The following is a 20,000-nucleotide window of genomic DNA, read 5'->3' on the forward strand; positions in this document are numbered from 1 at the left end:
TATATATATATATATGCATATGTATATATATGAGGGAGTGAGAGAAGAAGAAAAGAAACAGAGAGAGAAAAGCCATCTTTTAAGCCGGATCAGCGTAAAGGCAGGAGATACTGTGTAAATATAAGATTCGTTATCTTACAAGGTACAGTTATATAATATAGTTTACTAATGAACCATACGAAAAGGATATAGAGTACGGCATAATCACGTTGACACACCGGTTCCCGTCAGATCACCGATGTTAAGCAACGTTGAGCTTGGTCTTTACTAAAATGGGTGACCAATTTGGGGAGTTCAGGTGCTGTATGTAGAAGGACGTTGACACCTCCCTGCAAATAGTTGCAAAAACCTAACTTCATCATCTCCCCTAACGGGGATATACATGCGACTGGGGACCGCTTGTGAATTTAATACTCCCGTGAAACTTCCTCCTTTGGAGGGAGCTTGTTAAACCCTGAATAGGGTTGGTGCTGGCTGCATACACACACGCACATGAAAATGTACTTCACTGCAGTTTCATGTTATCACTGGTTATCAGACGAATGATATCAGTTGAGGATATCTGCTATGATTGGTGATTCCATGAAACTGCTGAAAAGTTTTAGGCTGTGTATATTTTCTATTCTTTTATTATATATACGTGCATGTATATGTGTGTTTGTGTATAAGTGCATTAAATCTTTTCTTAGATAACAGATACACGAAAGAGATTGGAAAGAATGATGATTTAATAAAGAAGAAAGATATTGTAAGAGAAATAACTTGTTCAATGGAGAACATAAAAATATAGATAGACGGAGAGGTAGTGAGAAGGAGCAGGTTATTCGTGAGAGTGAAATAAGGAATAAAGATGGAGAGAGAGAGAGATAGAGAAAGAGAAAAAGAGAGAGAGAATGGGGATATAGAGGTAAGATATGATACAGCTAATTTAATCGAGGAGATAGACAGAGAGACAGAGAAAGAGTTAGGTTAGAAACGGCATAAACGATTTAAGTGAAAAGATCGAATGGCGTTAAGAAGAAGGTACATTTAATTGAGGAGATAGATAGATAGATAGATTGATAGATAGACAGACAGACAGACAGACAGACAAATAGATAGATGCGGTGGTAAAAAGAAAATAGATGATTTAATTGAAAAGGTAGATTTAATTGAGGAGATAGATAGATAGATAGATAGATAAGTAGGTATATAGATAGATAGATAGATAGATAGATAGATACATACATACATACATACATACATACATACATACATACATAGACAAATAAATAAGTAAATAGGCAGATAGACACGGAGACGGAGGGGAAGAGGAAAAATTAGAATGATAGTTAATTTAATTAAGAACATAGATATATATCGAGAGAGACAGCAAAAGAGGCAGACAGACAGATGGAGAGATAACGATATATATACGGAGAGAGACGATGACTGAGTATGGGGAGTGGGGGGGGGGGCGTCATTGCCACAAGTAGAATAAGATGGTGGGAGAGCACGCGCACGCCATGTTTAGTTTCAACCAATCGTATGCGAGCGCCGCTGCCGCGGCCGTCGACGCCGCCGCATCCCGAAAGGCTCGTTCGACGGCCTACGTCATCGTTCATTGATTCTTTACTTAGCTCGTGAAGAAAACCAATAATGCAGAGGCAACATCATCAGTTCTTCTTATGGAACGGCACAGATCAGGCCAAAAACATGCCTCCCAACCGGCCAGCATCACCGGCTACGAAGCCATTACCGGCGTTAGCCTTACCTGGGATGTATTTGGTGTACAAGTATAATGAATACAAACGCCAGAGACAAGAACAGCATCGAAGAAAAGTGACCGAAAGGGAATTGGATCACCTCAATCATAAAATAGTGAGTAGCTAACTACTACTTACAAACATGCAAACAAATAGTCAAAATTATAAAGAGAGAGAAAAAAAACACAAAAAGGGGGAGGGGTGATAGTATAAAAATTAGCATGGAATATATATACACATTTTTTTTTTGTTTCAAACAAAAACAAATTAAGCTAATAATCTATCTATCTATCTATCTATCTATCTATCTATCTATATAAATATTTTAACGAAGAAGAACGAGATAATAGTAAAAACATACGCGTTTATTTACGCGGCCCGAACGAACGCATAACAAACACACACACACACACACACACACACACACACACACACACACACGCGCTGTTCCGACATTCGTATACGTCAGCCTCCTACCACGTCCATAGAAACTCGACTCCTCAAACCTTTACTCTTTTCCCGCCTAGCACGTGTGCGCGTGCGCGCGCCCGTTTGTAAACCGAACACGTTAACATAGGCATTGTAAATAGGAACATCTCTTATTAAATGTCGGTTTAGGTTTTTTTTTTATTATTATTATTCGATTTTGGCGGCGGAAATCGATAGTCGCTGAATGAGAAAACTTGTTTTGTTGTTATTGGGTGTATTAATAATTTTTTTTTTTATAAACCTATTCATATTAATGAAGACCTTTTAAATCCAGTTTTGGATTTTTATAATTATCCGCACAATATTTTTCTAAACGTTTTTGCTGTAGGAAAACAAAGGATCGTTTTTCTAATTTATTTTAGGGTCCGTCTTTGATTTGCACCGAGGCAGCATATCGCGGAGAATTATGTATTAATTATACACCTGCTGTACATCATCCGTCAAAAGTAACGTTAAACTGGGGAGTTTACAATATAGTGTTGTTTATATTTAGATTATTAATTAATTAGATATATTCATAAAATATTGATATAAAATCGCAGAATTGCATCAATAATTTAATATTTCATATATGAATTATTATCATTTCTGATGAAGAAAAACACCAAACCGTCGATCTTTAATCTTATGGTGAAGGATTACTATTCGAAATCGTTTTTATTCGTTTTTATTATGAAGTTGTTGTTGGCTGACATGTTATTTGCTTTCTCACTTCCCCTCATCACTTGAAATCGTTTGGTGGGATGGGGAATGGAAAAAAAAGCACGTGTTTCACTCACTCACTACACACACACACACATACACACACACACACAAACACACACACACAAACACACACACACACACACACACACACACACACATATATATATATGATTAGTTTTTTTTGGAAAAAGAATTCCAGCAGAGTGCTCAATTACAAGGAGACGAATATTGGCTGAAGAGAGCTTGGTAAGGATACCTTAAACAGGCCGTATTGTCGGGCTTGAAACCGACGGCACCAATGATCTGTCTCAACTAACAACTTTCTGTACACAAAATATATATATATATATATATATATATATATATATATATATATATAATAGCTTCCTTCAGTCTTGACAAACTATGGATACTCACTGTAAGAGTGCCTGCGCATCGAAGTTTTATGGTAAGAGTTGCGCAATCTTCCATACCTCTCCTGAGTCGGCGTTGTTAAATACCAGTGGCAAGTGGAGGTTTAGGACGACTGAAACAATGCCAAGTTAAACGGACAGCACATACAGCGCCTAGACTCCTAAATGGTCATTTATCTAGTACTAGTCGGGTTTATACATACATACATACATACATACATACATACATACATACATGCATAGATATATACATACATATATACATACATGCATAGGTATAGATATATATACATACATAGATATAGATATATACATACATGCATAGATATATGCATACATAGATATACATACATGCATATATATATATATATATATATATACATAATACATGCATATATATATATATATACATACATGCACAGAGATAAACATATATACATAGATGTATACATATATGTATACAAATAAATACTCGACGGTAATCATTATAGTGTGGCGGATACTGTTATATACGTACTTACGTAATTTCTGCGATGAACAGGTGGGAATCTACGCACAACCCGGACCCGGGAAGAAGCGATCAATACTACCGTTGTTGGACTATTTTGAAACTTTGGAATGTAGAAAAAATATAATAAATCATTTCCATCAGGTGCATTTTAGTCTCCCTAAAATTCACCATAAATAAAGGATTACGTGTACAACAATGTTTTATATGATGCCGTGTTTTTCATCTACCTTCTTACGTTTCCTATTATTATGACATATATTTACCTCCACATCTACTACTACTACTACTACTACTACTACTATTAAAGCTATTGCTACTAACAGATTCGGTTGATATAAAACCCAATGTTTCAAGGATCAAGGAGGATGAAAATAATAATAATAATGTTAACAACAACAACAACAACAATAATAATAATAATAACAATAATAACAATAATAATAATAATAATAATAACAGCAATAATAATAATAATAATAATAATAACAGCAATAGTAATAATAATAATAATAATAATAATAATAATAATAATAATAATAATAATAATAAGCTCGTACTACACAAAAGAGTAATGACGGGGCAAGGAAGATGGAAAGACCGAAGAGGGAGAGCACTAACCAGACCTCCACTGGAAGGCTGGAGAAATTACTGTGATGTTGGCATGGTAGAGGGGGGGGCTATAGCCACCCTTATTCCAGATCAATGCTCGATGCATCGAGAAATTAAAGGTATGCAGACTGTTGCGAGATAGTGATCGAAACGGGCGAAGAATACTGGAAATTCGGAGAGACTTATTGTCACTCAAACTCCAAGTTAGTAATCACGGATGATGACTTGTGTAAATTATTATTATTATTATTATTATTATTATTATTATTATACGCAAAGGCATTTCGTGTTCGTCCGAACACTATCAGCTTTCACGTCTATTTGACAAAAAAAACAACAAAAAAAACGAAATCATCCAATCCTCGAATAGTTAATTAAAAGAAGTAACTGTGAAACTTTTGTTTGATAAAAAGTCAGATTTTATCCATTGCAAAATGAATTGTTCCAAAATCGAATAGACGGCCATAAATTGAATTTCATCCTTACGTAAACAGTTTTATATAATTAACTCGTGGCATAACCATTATTTTTATTTTAAGACAATTAACTGATATAAATTTAAAAAGTAAGTTATTTATATTCTCATAATAGGTTAGATTAAAAGGCGCAAATGTTTGTTTTACTTATTAAATGATTTATTTATCTAACAAGTATTTGTACAGTAAAAAGGGAGGATCTAGTTTACAATCGTGGAATTTCCACTCGGTCCTCCTACAAATAATAACAATATCGGGACTGCAATGGGGGTAACAATGGCTACGTGGTTAATGACATGGACTGAAAACGTGGGTGTGCCAAGTTCGAGTCCAATTCGTTACACAGAAACAGTTTTACTTAAAATGTTGGCAACCTTCATTTGATTTTCCTGTGAGTACCGTCTTTCTAAAAAAAAAAAAATCTAACGGAAGATATCGGAGAAACCAACGTCAGCATCTGATTCATACGGAATGAATGAATTCGGGTCTTATGTTTACTATTAAATCAAACCCACAATTGATCTTGTGCTTACACTTCTGGAAATACGAGAAGACTTGGTGTCACTTATACTCCATTAAACATCACCGGCTGTTATAAGTGGCCAATCACTGATAACAGCGTGTGTGAGAGCTCTCAGTGAGTACGAGTAAAATAATATTAATCGTGAAAATAGTACTGAATAATAATAAGGGTAATAGTAATAATAGCAACAACGATAAACTATGCTATTTAAACTACTAGTGACACAAATACATCTACGACAGTAATAGTTAATATAACCTCAAACTCGGTGTACAAAGGTAGACTGGTGTATTACTTATATAGGTAATTAACACGATTTGGGGGAAGTATTGGCTAAATGGATGCATATTCACGTGGGTAAAAGCATTCTTAGATGTGTTTTTTACTGATGTTTGTCGGAGTTGGTTGTCGTCGCACAGTGCTAGACGTACGCCACAGTTGCGTAGGTTGCAATCTGTTTACATAATAAAGATAATCTGCCCTTGAAAGCATAGCTGGCGGCAGGGATGAATAAAATGAAGAAATTGATAAAAGTATATATATATATATATATATATATATATATATATATATATATATATAGATATATAGTGTAGTATATTAAAATATAAGAGTATATATAAATAGAATATATACATATATATGTACTACATATATATATATATATATATATATATATATATATATATATATAATCTGCTGAAGGCTTTGTTCAAAGCAATGCCGCGGTACAAGCGACAGCTATTCTATAAATATTTTTATTTCACACACACACACACACACACACACACACATATATATGTGTGTGTGTGTGTGTGTGTGTGTGTGGAATAAAAATATTTATAGAATAGATGTTGCTTGTACAGCGGCATTGCTTTGAACAAAGCCTTCAGCAGATTATATATATATATATATATATATATATATATATATATATATATATACATATATATGCAGACAAAAAGAAAATTATTGGACAAAAGTTAATATATCCCAACCAAATAAAAGCTCAATACGACGACAAAAGGGAGTGGAGCTTAATACAAGAAGCATAAATGGAAACCTTAAATGAAAATTTACATGTAAAATTTATTTTTCGACAGAGTACCCCAAAGCTGATTATATATATATATATATATATATATATATATATATATATATATATATATATATATATATATATATATTAGTTGTACTGAGACCTCTCTTTCGCCGTATCACTATTCCAAGTGTGACTAAATATGGTGAGGGTGAGCGTATCGAAATGATATAAGTGATCCGACTCTCTCTCTCTCTCTCTAAATCTCTCTCTCTCTGTCTATCTTTTTCTCATACACACATACACTTTATATACGCACACACACACACACACATATATATATATACCTTGAGAAAGGTGAAGATATACTTAGTCTCATTATTTACCCCAACAAAGAGTAATCAAGGTTTATTGTGGGGCTTACTTGCTATCAGTATATCTCTACTACTACTACTACTACTACTACTACTACTACTACTACTACTACTGATACTACTACAACTATACTGGATCTGTTCAAGTAAATACCAAAACTCAATATATATATATATATATATATATATATATATACAATTATTTGCTATAATAATTATTAAGCTGAAATAGTAAATTAACTTATTTCAGCATGTGTATAAAAAGGTTATCATGCAAGCACACACACACACATACACACACATACATACACACACAAACACATACACGCACACACGCATACACATGCACTACTTACAGGGAAATATTTTTCATTAAAATAATTAAGAAAGGCTTCGTTTTACCCGAAATACTATTGACAGTAAATTAATTAAATGTTGTTATGTTAAAATCCTGATTAGTTGCTCAATATATTAAATGCATTAAACGTAACGGAATCATAACGTCTTATATATTTAAAAGTCTATAAAATTATATAATTAGCCGAAGCATTTCTCTTCGGATTGATCTCGACCAATTCGAATTTTGGAAACTTACATATAACACACACACACACACACACGCACACACACACGCACGCACACACACACACACACACACATATATATATATATATATATATAAATATGTTTAAATAAGGGAGTAGTCACCAACAATGTGTACTTTTTTATTTTCAAATGTGTGCGAAGCAAGCACACTGTAGTATATTCAACACAAATAATTTCTGAAGAGGACGCATCACAGAACGTCTGAAACGCGCGTAAAAACGATTTCAATGACTTAAAAACATTATTACAATGATCCAAACATAATTCTCAATGAAAAACCAAGACACGGAATAATAAAATAATGTTAAAAAATACACATTGTTGGTGACTACTCCCTTATTTAAATATACATCTTTCTTTCGTTGGAATTTCTTAACCTATTTTATATATATATATATATATATATATATATATATATATATATATATATATATATATATATATAATATGACGAAATACCAAGGTCTTATATGCAACATGAAACAAACTGGATCTTAGGAAAATCATCTATTAGTCCAGCAATTAGAGCAACAACCAGACTCATGAAACAGAAATTCTAAACTGCTTGCAATATACCTGATGAATCAAGTGCAAGTCGCATACAAACAGTTACACTTAAAAGGACGGCCGAAATATTTGAGACAGCGGGTGAATATCTACTATGCTCGAATCCCAGCCAGGAGAAAATGTGAATAAAAGAAAATAAACAATAAGAAATAATATGTATATATGTTATATTTTTCACACACACACACAGATACACACGCACACATATATATATATATGTACACACACACACACATACGTGCAGGTGCACGTATGATATTTGCATACATATATAGTAAGTTATGAAAATATACATGGTAATTAACATAAACTGAATTTTCCGCGTTTCTTCTCTGTATGCGTAGTCAGGCTATATACATATATATATATATATATATATATATATATATATATATATATATATATATATATATATATATATATATATATATAAAATCTATCTATATATAGAGTTCATATTAAAATAGACTTAAATTGATATCTTTCTGTTATACACGTGGAATGCAGGAAATCAATTGTACTCTAGTATTCTCTGTAAACATATTAATGATGATCAATAAAAACACTTCAAGAAAATGGACAAGACGATCTCTTAGCAAACAAAATTCATGATTAAGATAAAGAATGTCTCCGGTTAGCGCCGGCATGCGTATCAGAAAAACAAACGAGAAAACACCACAAAAAATGCAGCTTTTTTAATGTTCTCGTTTTGTAACATAAACACGTAGCTTTTATAGGAAATCACGAACTTCAGTGATACATATACCGCGTGTCTTAATCTTTTGGCTATGAGCAAAATGCAATGTCGGTTTCCGGTCCTCGTTTTGTGAAGAGTATTCTTCCAGGCAGTCAATGTTAATTTTTGTTCCAATTCAGGGTTTCCCTTTGTAGGAAGCTAAATTTTCCCCATATAAAAAAAACCCCGAACTTCTCTCTAACTCAGTCCTCGTGGGAAGCAAGCATACTGTAGTATATTCAACACAAACATATATACACATATATACACCTTTAAGGGGGAGATAATTCCTGGGAAGAAGGTTTTTGGGTAACACATAGATACGTAATGCCACGGAGAATGGTTTTACAACAGAACATATAATTCACTGATTCGTTTCAAAAAGGAAAAGATAACGCTTGGGAGGATAGTATAATGTCAACATACCAGATACTACACATTAGTTTGAAATAGTAAACTGAATTGAGCCTTAAAAGGTGGTTTCGGCTTCAGACAGACACCTATAAGAGATGTTCTCATGGTTATTCACATGTAGTCGTTGGTAAACAGATAAATACACAACACTTTGAATAAAATGAGGATCTACAGGGTCACATATGCTATTTTGAATAATAATGCGACTACTTGCAACGATTAATGATTAAACGATGTTTTATTAATTTCATAAAACGTAGAACGTTTGTTGTTGCATCTTTAAGGAACATGCATTCGGTGCCATGAAAAGGAACAATGTGCACGCACGCATACGCACCGACAGTCGTATAAACGAGCCTCCCGCATGCATCGAAAGAAACATAGTGGGAGTCGACTAGGGAAGCGGTTTTAAGCTCTTCGTTTTGAACAAAAGGAGAGTAAGGCTTTTCAAAGGAGAGAAATGATGAATCATATGATACGGTTGCTGTTGCATTCGGTAGGGATGCGTTTAACAATGGTGATGCTGGTGATGGTGTTGGCATGATGATGATGATGATGACGACGATGATGATGATGATGATGATGATTATATATATATATATATATATATATATATATATATATATATCTGGTTGCATATAGAAGAAGACGCCTGGTGTAACATGGTTTTAGTTCATTTATAAGAAGACGACTAATTCAACAATTGTGACGATTTGAATAAATAAACAAATATGAACAAACAAATAAAGAATCACAAAAATACGACGTTCTAAAAAAATAGGGAGCCTTTCCCTTTGTTGATGAATTGATGCCTGATTTGTCATACCGTAATCTGTTATCCGTGTTTCGATTACAAAGCAGCGGGTTCGAATCACGGAGAGTACTGTAAAAATTCTTCGTTTTTTTTTTATTATTTCTTCATTCCGTCATACGATCAATTAATAATAAAGTTTTGCATTTTTAAGTTGTTTTTTTTTATTAGTTTCCATTAATATTTGAATTAAAAAAATCAAATTCACGAAAAAGTGAACTTCTGTGAATATTAATTATTTTTTTTCGGGGGGGGGGGTACACTGGATCTTGCCCGCAGTAAAAACTGACGATGTATTTAACTCAATCTTTGCGAGAAGAAAGTAAATAGAGTACTCGAACCTCTGAAATAAAACACACACACGCACACACACACACATATATATATATATATATATACATATATATATATAATTTTATTTTTAACTTTGAACAAGATATATATGTATATGTATACATAAATATATATATATATACATATATATACATATATATACATACATATATACATACATATGTATATATGTGTGTGTATATATATATATATATATATATATATATATATATATATATATATATATATATATATATCTCATCCAAAGTTAAAATTATCCAAAAGTAAAACCCATCAAGGTTGGTGATATTGCTCAAGGAAAGTGCAAGATATTATTTCATTCAATTGAGGTAATCAAAATTACCATTAGTCGCTACAATAAATCTATTGTTTCAGTTTTAAAAAAACTCATCAGGCAATAAAAAACAACCTTTGGTTTAAGTTGATGCCTTATCTTTAAAGGTTAAAGATCATAATGCTAATGTTGTTTACCTTAATTTAATAATAATAATAATAATAATAATAATAATAATAATAATAATTATTATTATTATTATTATTATAATATATATATTTATATATATATACACATATATAGAGAGATAGATAGATATTTAAGCGTGCACTATATATAGGAATAATTTATTATAAGCAAACATATATTATAAAATAATAAAATAATATACCAAGTATGTAATGCATGTTTTAGTATTTACTTCAACAATACGGGACATATATGAGTAGAGTTGTATGAACTTAAGTTTGTGTTTCATTCCTGATCGAAAATCATCAGGCAATTTTCTTTGGGTATGAAACAGAAATGTTTTCATGGAACTTAGTTTTAACAGGTATATTTTTAGTAAGGCAAACGAAAATAATCACACTATAAATCTCCTCGTGCCCGTGACGAGCTGACTAATATGCCAAATTCATAATTGACTATTGTCGAAAGGATTTTGAAAAAGAACGTAAAGAAGGTGGAAAAGCTGTCTATGATTATATATATATATAAATATATGGAAAAACTGTCTGTCTGTCTGTCTGTCTGTCTGTCTGTCTCTCTCTCTCTCTCTCTCTCTCTCTCTATATATATATATATATATATATATATATATATATATATATATATGAGAGAGAGAGAGAGTGAAAGAAAATAATGGATAGATATATATCATTTATTTGTTTAATATTGTTTACAATACTTCTGACCAAATTCAGTTATTCATACGAAAGTGTATTCTTATCTTAATAATAATTGGGAATAATTTCCCCTTCATCACTGTGATGCCATAAATTAGTAGAAACGTATATACATTTTTTTTTAAAGTTAATTTTTCCATTCATACCTATTTCGTTGTTTACAACTCGTAAGCCTGACTGTACCTAGCGAGATTCGAAACCCAGACCCCAGAATTGGAAACCAATATATGTATGGATATCTTTCCATATATATTAACTATGTGTGTAGCGTGCTGCATGCTAAGCTTATTGAAACATACAGAGTTGTGGGTGGCGGTAGAACAACTACAGCTAACATTGCAAATTTATTAGATTGGTGCAAAAATATTGTCGTCTTTTGACGTTTAACAATATATATAAAACGACATTATTTTTGCACCACCTACTACAATTTGGTAATCATGTCTCGTGCTAGCTTGGCAAATAACCACCGAGTGCAGGTGCGACAGAATTAAGTGCAGCCATGACGTAACTTTAGTTGTGGCATCCCATCAGCATCATCCTAACAGCAGCCACATGTGGGATGTTGTTGGTAAAAATGTAGCAAGCGTAAACAGCTACATCTGCGCTACTAAGAGGTTGTATACCATAAAAAGTGGCCATGCTCAAAACCGAGTAAACAACCATTATGTATCTATTTATTTATCAATCTATCTATCTATCTATACACAATTGGAGGAAGGAAAGTTTGGAAGAATATATACAGAAGGAGGAAATGGGAGAGAGAAAGGGAGTGTGTGTGTGTGTGTGAGAGAGAGAAAGAGTGAGAGAGGGAGCGAGAGAGAGAAAGAGAGAGAGAGAGAGAGAGAGAGAGAGAGAAAGTTTATTCCCAAAGTAATGCATCCTGTTTTTAACAAAAAAAAACTAAATTTGAAAAGTTACAAAGATGGGAGTGGTACCATTACAACGAGCGACCTTCTCGGCTCCAGAACTTTTTTTCCACATCTTCACTACCATTCTCCATTTTTGCCAGCAATATAGTAGTGACTGTGCAGGGGTTTCCTGGGCGGGTTTTGCCACTCACATCCCTATCATCACCCTAGAAATCGACGAACCCAGTTCCTAACTGTACCGACATTGGCTTCGTAAACGTTCAACAGGCGCCGGTGAATGTTGATCAGTTGAATTTCTCTGCATGGTGGAATTCAATGATGCATCTCTTACGTCTGTGGAAGTGTTCATTTTTTAGAGTCTCACACCGTCAATATCTGCAACAGAGAGATGAAAGTTTAGGTCATGAATGCATAAGTTCAGTCATCATAACAATGTAGTCTGCAATTCTCTTTGATCCATTCGAGATGAATTAAAGTTTTGGAATGATTTTCTTTCTTTCTCAAATTTTATCGGACGATCCATTACAGTCGACATTGAGGATCGTAATATTATTGTATTTGTTTTTTCTTTTGGAAATTTGGAGAAAACCATAAAACTCTTTGCAATTAGCTTAATTATTTCTCACAATAATGAAACACAAACCCTTGTGTGTACATTATTGTTATGCGTATATTTCCATACCACACACACACACACACACACACACACACACACACACACACATACACATATGATTAATTCATGTAATCACATAAATTAATATACGGAGATATAATTTTATGTGTAAAATTCAGTATTTACTTCAACAGTGCTCAATACATAGGTAGAGATAGGTATTAAGTTATGAAAAGAAAATATATATGCCATATATATTTTCATAACTTAATACTATATATATATATGTGTGTGTGTGTGTGTGTGTGTGTGTGTGTGTGTGTGTGTGTGTGTGTGTGTGTGTTGTTCGTCCGTCGGAACGATGAGGACCATCTGATTACCCTGTAATGTGAGGTGAGAGTAGTCATCATCGGTGAGTGCGGAGATGGCTGATATATATATATATATATATATATATATATATATATATATATATATATATATATATATATATATTGGGAGTGAACCCCAGCAGAGTGCTATATTAATAAAAATATTGAAAGTCATTTACTAATCTTTCCTACTAGATTTTGGAATTACCTCCGTGTTTCCGGTTTCCCTAATTATACTAACCAGCAAAAGTTTAAATGTAATGTGAATAGACATCTCGTTACTCAACTCCCCACAGTTCTCTGTTACACACGATCCCTTATGTTCCAACTTGCAATACATTTTCTTTGGGATGAAAAAGAGCGAAAACAAAAAAGAATTAATTACTGAGATATGGTCGTGTGCATTTCTAGGAGATTCATCTTCCCAGGCTTTGGCTTCTCATCTTTTTTTAAACATTTTGTTTTTACCTTTTAAGAAGGTGTTATTTTATTACTAATTGCCTAAGACGCTCTAACCGGGGAATGCCGATGGGGATGTCCAGACATTTTTGAAGACCCGTGTGCCCTTTCCTGATGATGCTGACGTTTTAAATCGTACTTCCATAACCTTGTGTCACATCTTCTTGCCATTGGAGGCAGATAACTATATTTTGATTTAAATTATTTATATCTTTTAAGTTGAAGGCTTAGATTTTAGATCTATTTCTAATATTACAATCATGAATTTTGATGAAAATTTGAATAACAATTCTAGACATAAGGTGTAGTACCATTCTATCTTAATTTCAATCTTCGTAACCCGATATAAAAATGGTTCATTTTACCCGTCCTTGGGCGAATATTCGTCAAGCACATAAAATTGTATGTGTTTCGGAATTATATAGCAATATATAAAAACAATATTTCTCTATTCCTATTTGTAAACATCACGTTAGAGTTTTGGGATAAACTTGCTGTATATTACGCAGCGAGCCTAAAAGTGTCCAATACTATAAAATGTAAAGCAAAAATAATAGTATTCAAATTTTATTATGATAATTGCTAATCAATATTGGTAACATTTCGACCGCATGAATTTCATGGTTTTATGACTTCGTATTATACGACAGATTCGGTTATTCAGCAGTAACTAATCATTTTGCACTGAAAACGACTGTTAGATCCAAATATTCGGAATGTTACAATTATCTCTCTCTCTCTCTCTCTCTCTCTCTCTCTCTCTCTCTATATATATATATATATATATATATATATATATATATATATATATATGAGCCACTCTGATGAGTCGTAGACGACGAAACACGTGTCAGTTGATAATTACATTTTAAAAATAATATATACCGCTCCCAATGTGGGGGTACCAGATTGGTTAAAAGGGAAAATTATTCCCAACTCGCATTTAGGTAAAAATGCACGTTCGTAAATAATTGAATTCATTCAAAACATATCGCTAAAACCAAACCAAACAACATTTAAATATATACATATGCATATATATATATGTAATTTGTTGCTACACAGTCAAGAGCATGTTTCAGTTTTCTTGTATTTAGTAACTAGAAACCTCTTCAGCCAACAACGTTTATTTTAAAACCCTTTCGAAAATAAACGTTGTTGCCTGAAGAGGTCTCTAGTTACTAAATACTAGAAGACCAAAACATGCTCATGACTGTGTAGCAACAAATTATTGCTTATGTAAAGACAAATTTAAAATGTAACTTGCTCTACTTTCGTATTGAGCACTCTTGTATTAACCTCGTTATATTTCACTGGTTACCCTTTCTTTGCAAAATAGCAACTTCAAATTATATATGTGTGTGTGTGTGTGTGTGTGTGTGTGTGTGTGTGTGTGTGTGTGTGTGTGTGTAAAACTTGTGCGAGAGAACCCTATAAAAACGATGGAATATTAAGAAAATTTTAAAAAATTATATGCAATAACAAAATATCATTACCGTCGTATTCACGTCAAATAAAGTAGACATAAACGGGGGAAAAAAAGACCAATTATAGGTTTCCTGGTTTGGATTTGAAACCGAATGTACCTATGACCTTCTGATTTTCTGTAACACACACGTGCGCGAGCGAACACACACACACACATACACGCGTATGTATATATATATATATATATATATATATATATATATATATATATATATATGCATATATATATATATATATATATATATATATATATACTCGGGTTTTTTTTATATTCAAAAGTAATGGACTAATGAATTCAACGAGGTTGTTAAATAGTGCTCAATAAAAAGAGCTGATAATACTTGTTTATTGTTATATAAACATGCTCACATTCCGCTGCTACAAATAGCCACTTGTTTCAATCAAACAACAGATATCATCAGGCAGCGACTTGACTATTCAAAAGTTCAATGAATAAACTATTAGGTTATAAACTATAAGGTTATTCATTGAACTTTTGAATAGTCAAGTCGCTGCCTGATGATATCTGTTGTTTGATTGAAACAAGTGGCTATTTGTAGCAGCGGGATGTGAGCATGTTTATATAACAATAAACAAGTATATATATATATATATATATATATATATATATATATATATATATATATATATATATATATATATATATATATGCATCGCCCGGTTGTAAAATACGCTTAAATATAATATTTTGATTAATGCAGATTTCGTATTTATTATAACATATTGAACCCAACATGTAGTAATGATTTAAAACGTTTAAAAAATGACTCGGGCGCCAACACCGAGAATCGAAACTAAAACGCTTAGCTTACGATTTACATTTGACATTAATGCCTAAGCTAAGGAGACATGTTTGCTGCAAGGCTAAATATTAAAACTAATACCTATTATGTTACGCAATACGTATTCGTAATACCCTCGTTTTACCTTCACCTGACAAATTCCTTTTTTTAATTTTCACACTTTTGCACAGATTTTACCCGGCTAAATCCTAAATCCTAAAGTTTGCATGGGTTTGATTAGCCTATGTATGAAGTTTAATCTCTGTAGACCAAAAACTGACAGAGGATTTGGTTAGGCAATATTATATAAACAAATACGTGTACACATGCATAAATATGAAGAGGTTTGTGTTTACTATAATATTATTACGCAGGTATACACCATGCAGAATATCTGCATGAATATAATTACACGCAATAGTTAACTAAAGATAATCATCCTACAAGAAACTCGAAAAAAAAAACTAATAAGAAAATAAATAAAAATGAATGTTTAAAAATATGCAAATTAGCTAGATATTTTGCAGATGAATGCAATTCTACAACCCATATATAACAAAGTTGTATTTTCATTTTACAAAAATAAAAAAGGTTTTTTATTATGAAAATCAATACACAAATTTATGAGTATAGATATATATGCATATCAACTTCTCACTTTCTATCTCTCTCCAACTCTCCTTCTCTCTCTCTCTCTCTCTCTCTCTCTCTCTCTCTATCTATCTCTCTTTATATATATATATATGTATATATATATATATGTGTGTGTGTGTATGTATATATATATATATATATATATATATATAATTTTTTTTATTTTTGTTGGCAATATTACATACTCGCTACACTAAATATGCTAATGTTTTGGAGCAAATTGGCTTATTGAAAAAACAACTATTCCTCATCAAGCGAAAAAAATAAAGTTTATATCTGCTATTCAGAGCTTTTTGTTCTTAAATGGAGAAGTAAAAAAAATTTTTTTCTTTTAATTATAAAAAAATAAAATATTAAAACGTTAACTTGGAGTCGGAAGGGTGATACTAAGTGACATTATAGACTTAGAAATAGATGGCGCTGTGGGAAAAAGGAATGCCAAAAGTTAATGAGATAAAGGAGACGGGTAGAAATATACTAGAAGGAAGAGGAAGTGGCAACTAAAAAAGAAGATAAAGGAGAAAGAAGAAAGAAAAAAGAAAAGGAAAGGAAAATAAAAAAGGAAAAAGAGAAGAAAGGCGTAAGGGATACGTAAGGGGTCACGATATATATATGTGTTTATATATATATATATGTTTATATATATATATGTTTATATATATATGTTTATATATATGTTTATATATATATATGTTTATATATATATATGTTTATATATATGTTTATATATATGTTTATATATATATATACATATTTATATATATATATATTTATATATATATCTATATATGTGTATATATATGTGTTTATATATATGTTTTATATATATGTGTTTATATATATATATGTTTATATATATGTTTTATATATATATTTATATATATATTTATATATATATATATATTTATATATATCTATATATGTTTATATATATATGTGTTTATATATATATGTTTATATATATGTGTTTATATATATATGTTTATATATATGTTTATATATTTAGATATGTTTATATATTTAGATATGTTTATGTGTATATATGTTTATATAGATATGTTTATATATATATATATATATATATATATATGTATGTTTATATATTATATTTATATATATATGCGTGTGTTTTTAGAGGAAATTAGAAGTGGAGTCTAAATAGTAGAATTTATTTTAACGTATTAGTAAATGTATTAATACTATTAAAAGGAAACAATGCCTATTGTACTGTAGATATATAATAAGCTCAATGGGTGTATATATATATATATATATATATATATATATATATATATATATATATATATATATATATATATACTTTAAAAGATTCAACCGACGTTATATATGAGAAAACGAAAGAGGTGGAGTGTATTGTATGCATTTTATTATTAAATAGCTGAACGTTAAAAATATAATATCCAGGCATCCCATATAATTGACCCGACCACAAATTCACCAAAATCAAGGGTATGAATCGTTAACCATAGATAAATTATGATTCATCTTGTTACAGAGCTTTGCTATGACTAACAAAAAAACATCTAACACGAATACTGGCAAAACGAAGAGATTTTTAACTTCAGAATCCAAAATTAATTTATATTTCTCATAGAATTTCATCCGAGAAAATGTGCGTACTATCTAGTTATGAGGCGTTATTTATAACTACATCAATAGGCAGACATGCGATATATATATATATATATATATATATATATATATATATATATATATATATATATATATATATATACAGAGGGAGAGATAGATAGATACACACACATATATATAAATATAATATATAAACATATATATATATATATATATATATATATATATACAGAGGGAGAGATAGATAGATAGACAGATGGATAGATTATGTCGTGTCTGTTAAGGATAGGGTAATTTCTGTGGGAAATCTTAAATAAGAGTGCTCAATGTGTAACAGAGCAAGGATAAAGTTAAAAGAAGAAAGACTACCAAAAATCGTATTATAAATTTATTTCAACCCTATCGGCAAAAGTTTTACACACACACACATACACACACGCGCACGCATGCACGCATGCACGCACATCCATACACCCATATATATATATATATATATATATATATATATATATATATATATATATACATATATATATATTATTCCTTATTGGAATTTTTTTTTTTATATGTATATACATATATTTATGTTGCACACTCCTCACTCAACTCTACATATATATATATATATATATATATATATATATATATATGAATAAATATATATATATATATATATATATATATATATATATATATATATATATATATATATGTATAGTAACTCTGTCCAACACCATTGAGAACAAAACTTCCGTCTAAATAGTGAGATTGTTGTAATTTGCCATCACGTATAAATAAACGGATAATTCGACAACCAAAGTTAAGCAACTGCATTTAAAACAGAATATCTATATTGATATAAATATTAATGTGTTGGTGTATGTGGGTGTGCTACCTATAGCAATTAAGTTTAGAGAATTTACATAAACACTAAGTATGTATCTATATGCAAATTTCGCCGGAGAAGACACTGGATGTAGGTGATTCAGATTTCTACGTGACCCTCGACTCAATGTGCTGCATCTCGGTGTTAAACCTCTGATTCAGTTATGGAGCAGAACTCCCCTATAAATTTAAATGTGTAAGATGGGTTCCCTCTACCATGCTAGAATATTACTCATACGTATCCTTATAATGTCAACATTCGACCATGCATGGAGTATTGTTGCCAAATTTGGGTTGGTGCATCTACCACTAGTCTCTAACTCTTAGAGTCCAAAAAGAATTTTCAGTGTCCCGCACTATTAACCAAGCTTTAATCTCTGTCCCATCACCGCAATGTTGCATCCCTGTGTTTTTTACAAATATTTAATTAGATATACTCTGATAAACTGTTAGCACCTGTCTTCCCTTCTCGACGTGCATTCTTTCGACTTACCCAACAAACCGCAAAATCCCACCGCTACACTGTTGAGATCACTAGATGTATTTTATTGTAATAGTTTCGTACTGCTAGATATTCCCTTCATGTGTCCTGCTTTTAAACCGCAGAAGTTTAAATGTAATGTGAACAAACATCTCGCTGCTCAGCTCACCACATAGTCCCCTGTAGACATGATCCGAAATAGTACC

General features: G+C 31.4%; 1 protein-coding gene across 1 annotated transcript in view; it reads left to right on the plus strand.

The window, feature by feature from the left end:
- Positions 1-1,512: 1,512 nt before the first annotated feature.
- The window catches only part of LOC145263683 (uncharacterized), a 376,378-nt gene continuing 357,890 nt past the window's right edge, over positions 1,513-20,000 (plus strand). The window contains exon 1 of the mRNA XM_080120569.1: positions 1,513-1,860. Coding sequence (XP_079976695.1) covers positions 1,639-1,860 — 222 coding nt within the window. The 5' untranslated portion in view covers positions 1,513-1,638. The remainder of the gene's footprint in view (positions 1,861-20,000) is intronic.

This window comes from Euprymna scolopes, chromosome 39 (genome assembly GCF_053919585.1).
Source record: "Euprymna scolopes isolate OS-2025 chromosome 39, ASM5391958v1, whole genome shotgun sequence".
NCBI classification, from domain to species: Eukaryota; Metazoa; Mollusca; class Cephalopoda; order Sepiida; family Sepiolidae; genus Euprymna; species Euprymna scolopes.